The sequence below is a fragment of the Parasteatoda tepidariorum genome, chromosome 8 (genome assembly GCF_043381705.1).
Source record: "Parasteatoda tepidariorum isolate YZ-2023 chromosome 8, CAS_Ptep_4.0, whole genome shotgun sequence".
Classification (NCBI taxonomy): Eukaryota; Metazoa; Arthropoda; class Arachnida; order Araneae; family Theridiidae; genus Parasteatoda; species Parasteatoda tepidariorum.
In genome coordinates this window covers 77332699-77345378 of record NC_092211.1, presented here as the reverse complement: position 1 = coordinate 77345378, position 12680 = coordinate 77332699, and the positions used below count along the sequence as shown (strand labels likewise).

Genomic DNA, 12680 nt, shown 5'->3' with positions numbered 1-12680 from the left:
CACTTAATGTAACGTCAGATATTCCTTCTGAATCTATCGACAATGATTCAAATTTCATTCCGCAACCCATCGACCCAAAATTGGACTTTTGCTCAGATTCTTTTGATCCAAAATTTTTTCTGGATCAACCTTATGAGATAATGAAAAATATTTTACCTTACCCTAAAGCCAAAGAATATAATAATTTAGCGGAATATTATTCTCATCATTTCTTGAAAAAGGATACAACCAAAAAAGCAGACAAGGACAGATTATATGATAGGGATTATGCATGGTATTATAAAGTTCTTGGCTGGGATGATAATGTGCAAAAAAGATATGAGCAACGAATTTTACGAAAACCAAAAAAGTATGCTGGTTGGAGAACAGCCAAGCTTAGGAAGTATAAGCCACATTTTGCTAATGATGATCCAAATTATGAACCTTGTCGAAGTTTCCCTCCTCTGCAATCTACAAAAATAATCCAAACCCAGTCGAAGTTAAGAAAATATAAAATATTTCCGAGAAGTGTAGTTATTGATAGTAGAGAATCAACCATTGAAATGAGTGATATACCTGAGATGAATTCAGATAAAGAAATTCCTACTCCGATAACTAAAAAAGTTGATTAAGTTTCTTCCTCTAATGTTACTATATCTGTAACTGAAAAAAAATCAAACACTGATTCTGTTCTTTCTTCTGGAAGTACTCTTAGGCCTGTAAAATGAAAACCATTCAGCAAATTTCATCTTGACTAATGATACTTAAGCAATTCATAAGTTGAAATGTTATTAATTGAAGTACAGTTTAGAAAGAAGATTATGATATGGAAATAAACAATTAAATTTCTACAAGAACAAAATCTGATGCTGTTCTTTCCTTTGGAAATACTTTTATACCTGAAATGAAAAATAATTTAATAAACTTTATATTTTGTTTAGTTGATGAATTAGATGAAATAAAATGTTTATAATAAAAGTATAAAATTTCTTGAAAGAATGCATGAAAGCAATTTAAAAATGGAATCCTTAGGAGTCTTATTACCATGAAGTTTTCTAAAACCATTTAATTTTTCTATATTGTGTTCTTTTTCAAAATGAGTATCAAAAAGTTATTTGAATAATAGAATTTCAATATTTTTAGTGACTATACTTTTAACTCCAAATTGATTTGTGTTTGTTATCTGGTTTTGTAACAAGTTATCCAAAACTTATAATTGAATTATAAACTATTACAAATGATTAACCCTGGAACAGTTCAAGTTATACTGTGATAGGATAAACATTAAAAAAAAATCAAGTTGCAACAATTTATTTTAAACAATCATATTTTTAAATATATTATCTTGCCATTCAATAATGTGTTTTTAAGATATAATTCATGATTGTTCAAAGGTTCATAATTCACTTACCATTGCTTTAAGGTAAATTTAAAATGTTCCTATTTACTTCAGGTAGTGTTTTTTTTTAATTGTGTGTATAAACTAGAGATATTGTATCTTACTAATTTGATAGACAAATAAATGAAATGCAGTCAAATAGTCTTAGAGTTGTAGTTTTTTTTAAGTAGGAAAACAAAGCATGTATTAGGTTTTTAACCTTGATTTTAATTTTTTACCCCTTTATTTAATTGTAACCTCTTTTATGTCTCATGCAAAATAAAAAATATATGACCATTAACTCAAAATGCTGGCTATAAACAGTATGTAAATCAAATATTATATAGTTGTACACCAAGTTTTGTAGGCAAAGTTATATATATCTATTCATGCTATATGTCAATAAAGAAATAATTGATTTTAAAAAAGGGCAGATTTTAATTATGCTTAATAAAATTTTAAAAAACTTTTAAGCCTGAATTTTATTGGGTTTTATTTTTTTTAAAAATCACCTAGGTTTTCGGGTAGGTTAAAAATATGCTCTTTTGTATGCATTACTAATACAAATTTTTGAAATGAAATTTTTCTTTGCATGGTAAATTGCAGAGTTATGTATAAGCATATTTAAAATCTTTATTTATAATTCTTTTAAAATCAAGTTTAGATAATGGGTTGACTAAAAAGTCATTGTGTTTTGTTTTTTTTCCCTATTTTTTTTCAAAGTCATATATTTATATAAGAATTAAAGTTTAGTCAATGATATATGTTCCGTTTTGGTCAATGACTTTTTACCAATGTTCGCTGAGTTTTGCAATTCCTCGTTTGTAAAAGGACCTGAGTTTAATTGTGAATAACAGAACAAGATGCTGATTTACAGCCTCTTCTGAATTTAACGTTGTTCCAAGTAAGGAATTTTGAAGCGAGCAAAACAAGTGAAAGTCTGATGATGCAAGGTCTGGAGAGTATGGTGGATGGGGCAACACATCCCATCCAAGCTCCAATAACTTTTCACCGGTCACCAAATATGTGTGTGATCTCCGGTTTTTGTGATAGAACACTACTCCTTTACGTTTGTCGCTCAGATAGATTCGTTCAAACTGACCAATTGCCTACAGTACTCATCTGAATTGATTATTCCACTCCCTTGGTTGTAGCTCAAAAAACACCACACTTTTCCAATCCCACCTTATTGAGAGGTGTTCTTTCCTCTAAAATTCTGGATTTGAAGTCATTGATGGTGAATCTTCACCTCAAGACTAAAACCGTTAACTAACGCACCAAATTGTTGTAAACAATCCACTTCTCATCACCAGTTATCATTCCTTTAAAAAAAAATGTTTTCTTCTTGTTTCATGCGCTTATCGCAGATGTTTATTTGTGCTGTCAAATGTACTTCTTCCAATTTGTTGTTCCAAGTAAGGAATTTTGAAGAGAGCAAAACAAGTGAAATTCTGATGATGCAAGGTCGGGAGAGTATGGTGGGTGGGGCAACACATCCCATCCAAGCTCCAATAACTTTTCACCATCTCCGGTTTTTGTGATAGAACACTACTCCTTTACGTTTGTCGCTCAGATAGATTTGTTCAAACTGACTAATTGCCTACAGTACTCATCTGAATTGATTATTCCACTCCCTTGGTTGTAGCTCAAAAAACACCACACTTTTCCAATCCCACCTTATTGAGAGGTGTTCTTTCCTCTGAAATTCTGGATTTGAAGTCATTGATGGTGAATCTTCACCTCAGGACTAAAACCGTTAACTAACGCACCACATTGTTCTAAACAATCCACTTCTCATCACCAGTTATCATTCCTTTAAAAAAAATGTTTTCTTCTTGTTTCATGCGCTTATTGCAGATGTTTATTTGTGCTGTCAAATGTACTTCTTCAAATTTGTGAGGAGCCTAAATTTCGAGCTTGCATACTATCAAATTTCTTTAGATGGATGTTAAGACTGATCTTCAGTGTCCCAATATCTAACGTGGATTTGACTTGATCGATGTCGTAATTACGTCATAAATGCGGGAAGGCCTTCCAGAGGAAGGAGCATCTTTCGAGGCAAAATCACCAGCTCAAAATTTCTTGAACCAGTTTTGGCAATAACCTTCATGTAGAGCATCCTCAACAAAAACATTAAACAATTCTCCTTCTACGAATGTAAAATAGTAAAAATATGACGCAAATGAATATTTTGTTTTTCCATGTTCAATGTACTGTCAAATCTTCAAAACTTGACAAAATACCTCAATTTGCTCTTTACAATGAAGCTTAAAATGTCAGCTATCAATGATGTAAATACTATTATTGCAAGTGCTTCTAGTACTTCAGAAACTGCACTATTGCAATCTGTTGGGGGGAAAAGGCAATGACTTTTTTTTTTACTCAACCCAATATTTTATGGAACAAAAATAGTTAATTTTAGATTGTTTCTTAAAAATATTTATTAATTGTTAAAGATTTTATAAAATATTTTTTTAATGATTTAGTTTAAATTTAATCAGGGTTGGGTTTTTGACGTCAAAAAGTGGTTTTTGACATGACAAGGGTATAATACTGGTTTAAACCGTCAAAAACCCGTCAAAAATGTCAAAAACTGAAGTTTGCCAAGAAAATATATAAACTTCAAAACTACCAACAGTTGCCATGCATTATATTGAAATTTAATTATACTATAGGTAATCAGCAGGTTTTAAAATATTTTTTAATTAAAATTAAGGTAAAATAACAGATTTAAAATCTCAGAAATTTATATTCAAATGCATGTGCAGAAAAATTTTGCACAAAAATTGTTTAAATATTTATATTTAAAAAAATTTTTTTTTTCTTTTTGATACTTAAGAAAATTAAAAGTTTATTACTATGCATTTTTGACATATAAGGAACATATAACTAATATTTATAAGGAACTTACAAGTTATGTTGTATAAATACAAACTTGATATAAGATACAAGTGTATAAAAATTTTTTTTTAATGTTATACCGAATATCTTTATTATCCAGTATGTTAATTTGAATTTAAAAGTAGTTATATTTATGAATAATGATAAATATAATTCATATTGTTTATTATATTTATTTATAATTATTACACTTATCATTTTAAAACAATTTTTATCTCTTAATTTTTTTTTCTCCACTTGTATTAAGAATACAAATAATGCATATCTTGAAAGCAAGAAGTAATTATTCAACAGCTGAATATTTAGATATTCAACAAAACTATATAGTATTCAGCAAAATGAAATTCACAAGTATTTGGATAAACTAAATTTTCAGCATAGTAAATGAATAGGCTGAATATACTGTAAATCGACACTAACTACTCTGTGTATTTAACAGAAAGCACTTAAATTTGTATTGTCTTATGTTAAAAAGATTATTAAGAAGATTTAAAAGAATATTAAAAAGATTTTTCTTTAAAAGATGTCTAATGTACAAAACTGCTAATGTTTATCTTTAAAAATGTCTAATTTTTAGTATAATCTATACTATACACTAAATTTGGTTATAAATAAATTTCTTAATAATATCACTGCAGATTTTCAATAACACATGAAAATGAATACATAATATTACAAAAGATGTGAGCTTTCAAAAGTACAAGATTTTGGTTACTATTCAAAATATAAGTGTTTCTTCAAAATTTTAAATTTATTTTTTCTAGAACATATTTAGAAACACTATCCTTTATAAAAAATATATAAATTTTATGTATTATTTAAATTTCACATATGAATATAGGTTTTTGACATTTCCGACATTTTTGACAGTGAGGTTTTTGACGTGACGGTTTAAACCATGGTTTAAACTGTCACATGTCAAAAACCTGCCAACCCTGCATTTAATATGGAACTTAAAATGTATTTAAATAAAACAAAAAAAAATCAGTTTTTTAAAAAAATTTTAAAATTGAATTTTTTATTTTAATAGATACCTAGTTTTTTTCCCCCAATTCTAGAACAATGTTGTATGCATTGTTCCATGGTTCTTCAATTGTCAAAAACTTCATTTGTCAACACATTTAATTGTCAAACGCCACATTGCGTACCACCTAATTTTGCTGTGATAAAACTTCAACATTAATTATCATCTGAACTAAAATAAATAATTAATGTGAAAACGTTATTTCTTAACATGAGAAATAAAAAAAAAAATTTGTAAGCCAAATAAAAACTGCTATGTCTTATAAGCACAATGTTGTATTATACATTTTTATTTAGCTTTTATTGTTAAAATCTTGTGTTATCTATCTAAAATTTAACTGAAATCTAACTCAATCCATTCTCCGCTTTCTTATTTCATTATTTTTTTGCAAAATGATCTGAATAATTTTTATTCTGCTATATCTATTCTTATTATAAATTATTTTTGTAACTATTCAAGTTATTTTAATTATTTTTTGCTAAAACATGTATTTCATTCTACTAAAATCTAGCTCGACGAAAAGCTGCAGCAAAGCGTAAAAAATTAAAAAATATGCACAGTAGAAGTACTGAAGAAGAAGATGAGGGTGAAGAAGAAGGTATTTTAAAAATATTTAGCAAAAATACAATATTTTTTTTATATGTAAATGTTATGCATGCAGCTTTTAAACACTTTCATTATTTGTAAATGTGCATTACAATGTTAAATGTTGCTGCTTAATATCAACTATCCCTTTTGCATGTATTTAAAATGTTGGTGTATATATACATTTTGATACTTAATGATAATTTGCATGAATAAAACCGCTTGTGATATCAGTGTATCAAAAATCGTGGATTTATTCTATACTGCCTAGTCTCTTTTCTATATGTTGAAATTCATTAACTTGATATTTTAATTTAACTGAATTATGTGTTGGTAATAATTTTATTTAAAAATGTGTTAACTTTATTTTATTATTGTTCATTCCATTATCAGTTCAGCTCAGCTAATATGAGAGATAAAATATCATCAGTTATTTTTTCATCGTTTATTATTCGAGAATAAATTAAATAGAAAAGGTATTAAAAACAAAATATTGAAATCATAGAAATATGACTAAAAACAGTATTTTCATTCTTAAATATTCTATAATTGTATTCATACGGCTCTTATAGGTCAGTGTGGTTAATTTATTTCTTCATCAACATTTCTTTCTTTTCCCCCCTTCTTGTCAGTGCTGTGTTTAGAGTCTTTGCTTAACATGGCTTGGACAGGGGACTTATAATAAGTGACTTCAGCTGTGTATGTATCTGTGTTTAGTATATAATTTTTTTTTTCTGATTGTGGTATTAAGAATTGGCATGGGAATAATGTTAAGAAATGGAAAATACATCATAATGTTAGCTTTGTTAAGAAATTATTGTTGGTATTTATTGCTGTTTAAATTTTTTTTATTGATAGTTATATGTTAGTATAAGCCTTCTCACTAATTAGTAGTGGTAGTAATAACATTTAATGCTGATTAAGTATGAGCTGCTTTTATGTTGCATAAATGAAAGTTACACATATCTACAATGGGAAACCATAAGTTTTTCTAAAAAATTTTATTGATAGTTATATGTTAGTATAGGCCTTCTCACTAATTAGTAGTGGTAGTAATAACATTTAATGCTGATTAAGTATGAGCTGCTTTTATGTTGCATAAATGAAAGTTACACATATCTACAATGGGAAACCATAAGTTTTTCTAAAAATTTTTATTGATAGTTATATGTTAGTATAGGCCTTCTCACTAATTAGTAGTGGTAGTAATAACATTTAATGCTGATTAAGTATGAGCTGCTTTTATGTTGCATAAATGAAAGTTACACATATCTACAATGGGAAACCGTGAGTTGTGTCAAAGCAGCTATAGGACCCCTATTTAGTCTGTTTAGAAAAGTGTATGATTAATATGTTTAACTTTCTGTCCCTCTAAAAACAAAAAAGTGCATGTGTCTCAATACTCTGTTGTGAAATGCATTTTTTTTTCAGTTTAAATGTATAAAGTTTAATTCATTCTTAATTTAAATATGTTTAAATACAACCAATAGAAATAGGAATGTGAAACCAAATTGTTCTTAACCATTTGTATTTATTTTATATTAATGGTTAACTTTTAGCTAGAAATTTGAATCCTTTTATTATTTGATTCCTTCTCCCTTGAAAAAGGATGCTTTTTTTTTTTAAATTCACATACACAGTAATAAATTGAAATCATCTTTTCTCTTTCTTGAAAACTGTTTCATCATTTTACAAATGACTGAGATTTTTTTTAATTGTTAAAATAAACTTCTGAAAGTACATTTTATTTGATACTAATTTTTTTTGTATATTTTTGTAACTAAACAAAAAATTTCCTAAATTTTAATTCAATAATTATCGAAATTTTAACGAAATATTGTATTTCATTACATAAATTTGACATCTGTTTTCACAAAATGAAATGTTTTTCATATTTACTTCTTTTGTATTCCTACACATAGGTAAGGTATTGATATTTTTGCACTGATTAGAATATAATATTCTTTACTTACATGTTTTTTCTTGATATATATGACTATCAAATACAGTTTAAACTATTGGAATTCAATTTTTCTTATAAATGTAATTACTATGGGGTTTTTGTTTATTATTTAATTCAATTTTTATTATTTTTTATGCTGCTTACTAAAAATTTAATCATTCTTATAAATGTCACTTGCTAATAAAATCATACAATTATTGCCTTGTAATGTATTAGTTTTGGAAGTTATACCATCTGTTATTCAAATTATTTTAAAAGTAATGGTTTTTATTGCACTAAAACTATTATTTATTTTTCATATTAATTACTTGATTTAATGTTCTTAAAAATTGGATATTGTAAAACTTAAGTACCACCTCATAATATTTTGATCTCTTATAGCTATATGAATTATTTAATAGTTTTAATTTTTATTGTATGTACCAATGAATAATTTTTCTCCCATAATTGCAAAATGTCTTTAAGCAAGAAAAGAAACTTAAATTCATTAAAGTTTAAATTTATTTGTTTGTACAGTTAAACCTCTCAGGAGCAACCACTCTCAGTTCCACAGTAAAATGGTTGTTTATGGAGGTTGCTCGTTCTCAGAGGATACCTTCAAAATTGTTATAGGCGGTACATGATTTTTTGCAAACCATTTAAACATATTTGTATGGAAATGCCACATCTGTTGGCGTCATGAAAAGACGGATCTATGAATAAAATTCTATGAAAATGATCCCTATTGATTACTGACCAATTATCAATGATAAAGCTATTTTAAATAAATAAACAATTATGTTTTTTGCTTACGTTTACATTTAATTTTACATCATAAAAATTAGTTAGCTTTAAATTCTGAGAAGAGGTTTGTTTGTTTGAGATGCTTGCTTTTTCTAAAATAATTTTCAACTCTAAAAGTAAATCATTGAAACCACTGTGTTTAGTGAACTCTGACTGCAACATGAGGTTGTATTGTCGAAAAGAGCTCTCTAAATAAGAGCCACAGACAAATATTTTGAATACATTTTAATCTTCTTATTTATTTTATTAAATATTTTGTTGTGATATTTTCCTGTGTCTCCTTATTTGACCTTTTTCACATTTGATGCAGATGTTTGCTTGGTCTCTATGAGACGTTTTAATGGTCTCTCTTAAAAGTTTTCTTCAACATAAAGTCTGTGAAAAAAAATTATGTGCCACCTAAAAGTGTTCATAAATAGAGGTGGTCTTTCCTGGAGGTTTCACTGTAGTTTAGAAAAATAAAAACCATAATTTTACTAATTGAATTCCTAAAAGTTTTACTGTGTTTGGTATCATAAATCTGAATAATCTGTTTTGCTTTTAAAACTAATGAATTTTCTTCTCTTGCATGTGCATCACTTCTGCTTAATCCAACACGTGGCACTTAACCCACAGCACCGACTGCAAAGTTAAAATCGAAAGGTACAGGAATTAAGATGGGGATTTAAGTAGATAGAATTGTTAATATATCATGTATACTTTTTTCGGTTTAAAGCTCTGCTTAAACACTTATGTTTAAGTTGATCTTTTGTAACTTTTTTTAATCACCTATTGTACCAAACCTGTTGAATCATTAATGCTCAGCTCATAATGGGTTACCTGCAAGTGACGTAGTGTGGGTATCTCGATCCTAATTGGTTGTTGAAATGTGGCATATGTTTACGTTAGGAACTATTCTTTCCATTCTATTTCGAGTAAGCCAAGCCCGCCAAGCATCAATTCTCTTAAATGATACATTTTATATTCTTACACAAAGTTTCTTTCACTAAGATTTCAGTTCTTTCTCTGTACATTTCTCACTTAACACAAAGACTGGCATAAAGCCATGTAGAACTTAAACAAATTAATTATGCATCAAGGTTGTGAGGTGCACAGAACATAAATTTATCACGGTTGCAATAAAATACATAAATCTAAGTTAAATAAAAGACGTGGAAGTGAAAAAATATATATTTCAATAAATTCAATGTGGGATAGCGTATTTCAATAACTTCAGCTTAATTAACATTCTAACTTATATGGAGAAACTTATCTCAACTTTATCAGGCCATTTTACTTATAAAAGATCAGCTGGCACTGATGTCATAGATCACTGTGGGTATCCATGGCCTTCTTCTTGAAGTGCAAGTACTCAATTAACTTTTAAAGCACCCAAATCGGCTTTATCAGACATTACATTATTTTTAATCCTAATACGGTCTTCGGAATCAAGAACTCGGGTAAATAGCAACATATTTAAAAAAATTTAAGTAATTGTTCTAAGTTCAGAAATATAAGTTTAACGTTGAGAATCACAGTTTTCAGTTACAGAAAAAATATTAAAAATGAAACAAAAAAGCGACAAAACAAAGTTCTCAATTCTTAAAACAAAAACTTTTGAGAAAACTATTAAATTGACTTGCCTGGATATAAGTTTTCTAAAAATTCATCAGTACTAAACTCATGTTTCAGTAGTAATTTTGTTTCTATTCTTTAAATTTTACTTTTTCCCATTTGTCTTTCATAACATAAATGAACAAGTTTTGGAACTTAATAAATATGTGTAAAAACTATTTCTAATAATGTATATTCATGAATACAATTTCAAATTATTCTTTATTAAATCTCTTCTAGTTAATAAAAGAAAAAAAATTGTCGAAAAATACTTTTCCAAAAAATACTTTGCCAAATATTTGGCTAAATATTCGCCCATTGTATAGTGGCCAACTATTTGTTACATTCCTAAACTAAACTCGGTGACGCGACAGCCCATAGAGGGCCAAGGCCTACTGTGCCCATCTCAGTTTTCTTGACCCTGGGGTGCAGGAGCAGATGTTCTGGTTAGGTGGTCAATCTAGCACAAAACCCCAGTGTTTAGTTCCCAAGCATGCTTGCTACTCATTCATCGACCCACTGAAGGGATGAAAGGCTGAGTCAACCTTGCCCGGCTCGAGGATCGAACCCAGGACCTGTGGCATGGGAGCACAAAGCTCTACCATTGTTACATCCCTACTGTAGGCATATATAAAGCATTCTCAAAGACATCGTTTAACTTCTCCTGTTCTTATCATGCCCTATGTTAATCCTATTATTATCATAATAGTGCAATTAGACTAAATCCTTGAAGAAGTATTGCTGTATAAGATTATAATATCAAAATATGAAACACTTAATTAGAATCATAACTTTGTTAAAGAAACTGAAACGTTTTTTTTTTAAACTTCATTTATCATTATCATCAACTGTTTTGCTCTCCCTTAGACCAATCATTATGTATCAATTATTGTTAGTCAGATTTCCTTGAACTGTGTTCAGGGATGACAGTTAAATAATTTTAAAAAAGGGCAGATTTTAAATTATTTAAATGTTTACTAAACATCACAAAGCAAAAGGATCTGAAAATATACATTTATGGTGCATAAAATGGTGACTTGTAATTGAACATAACTAGGTTATTTTATGTTTTATCTATATCTGAAATACTCATTATCGTATGAAATAGATTCAAGAATGTTATTATGAATTATAATTATTTTATAAAATGCAATTTTAAAGTGCTTAAATATTATCAAATTTTATGTTGCATGCTATTCTTTTACTCTGCATCTGTGCATTTGTTCCTGTTTGCTATTCTATGTGTTACCAAAATCATGTTATTATTTTATCACTATTGCCTGCATGTTGTGCACTTCACGTGATTGAACCGTTACCAAATTGAAAATGACTGGTTCAACAGTTCGATTTTAGTTGTCAATTATTTTAAGTTTAATTATCAGAGATATTTTAAATTTGTTTTTTAGTGAAGAAAGATAAATTTCTTTTAGTAGTAAATAAATATGTAGAATATGTTTATATATGTTTTTTGATTTGGTAACATCCATAATTTTTTTTAATTGTTATTAGTTACAAGTTAGTATATATATATAAACAAAATTATTGTTTTTATTGTGCATGTTCGTATATCTGTTTTAAATATATGTTTTGCTTATTTGTAAATAGCATTTAAATGTTAGTTGCATCCTTGAAAACTATAGAGTATTATAAATATAATTTGTTTTGTTATTTATTTTTTTAAGAAAAAAAAGCTTTAAAACTTTGCATAGCACTTATCGGTTATCTTTTGTCATACAATTTTATCATCCTTTTTGTAGAGATATGACATAAATTAATCACTGTTGAGAGAAAGCTTTCAATATTACCTTTAACTTGTAATTTTTAATTAACTTTAACTTTTTTTTTTTTTAGTTTTTAACTCATATTTTCTATTTATGTTTTTAGATTTTTTTAATTTTCATTTAATTATGTATGTACAAAAGAATTTTCATTGTTTATTCTTCTAATGCATTTATTTTTATAAAAAACAATTAAAAATAAAATTTTTCTTTTTTTTTTTTTTTTTTTTTCTATAGCAGGTTTTGTATAGCCATTTTTTGTTCAGTATTATCTATTACTAAAAACAAATTCTTCAGCACTCAAAAATTTCAAAAACACTATGCCGAAAGTTAACCGAAAAATATTTTTAGAACATAGTTACTTATTAATAATAGTATCTGATTTCTAGTTTCTTTTGTAGCTTCAAAGGTAATTAAGTAGGTCTTATTTATTTTTCGTAGTTCAAGCACTAAAAAAATTGCTATGTATATAAAATACATCAGTTTTGCTTCCAATTAAAAAATATACATAGTATATACTTTATAATTTTTCAAAATTTTTAAATGGAATATCTGTCTTTATTATTTAATATGTATTATAATGTTGATTTTCTAAAATAATTACTTATGTTTCACTTGTATACATTAAAATATAACAAAAGTGTTTGTTTGTGGTAGACATATTTAATAAATTTTTAAGTTAAATCATATGTAATG

General features: G+C 27.3%; 1 protein-coding gene across 1 annotated transcript in view; it reads left to right on the top strand.

Annotated features, from left to right (window-relative positions):
- LOC107438207 (voltage-dependent calcium channel type A subunit alpha-1) overlaps positions 1-12680 on the top strand; it is a 282265-nt gene that overhangs the window by 171590 nt on the left and 97995 nt on the right. Inside the window, exons 11-12 of the mRNA XM_043038639.2 lie at positions 5794-5880; positions 9229-9255. Of these exons, the coding sequence (XP_042894573.2) occupies positions 5794-5880; positions 9229-9255 (114 nt within the window). The remainder of the gene's footprint in view (positions 1-5793; positions 5881-9228; positions 9256-12680) is intronic.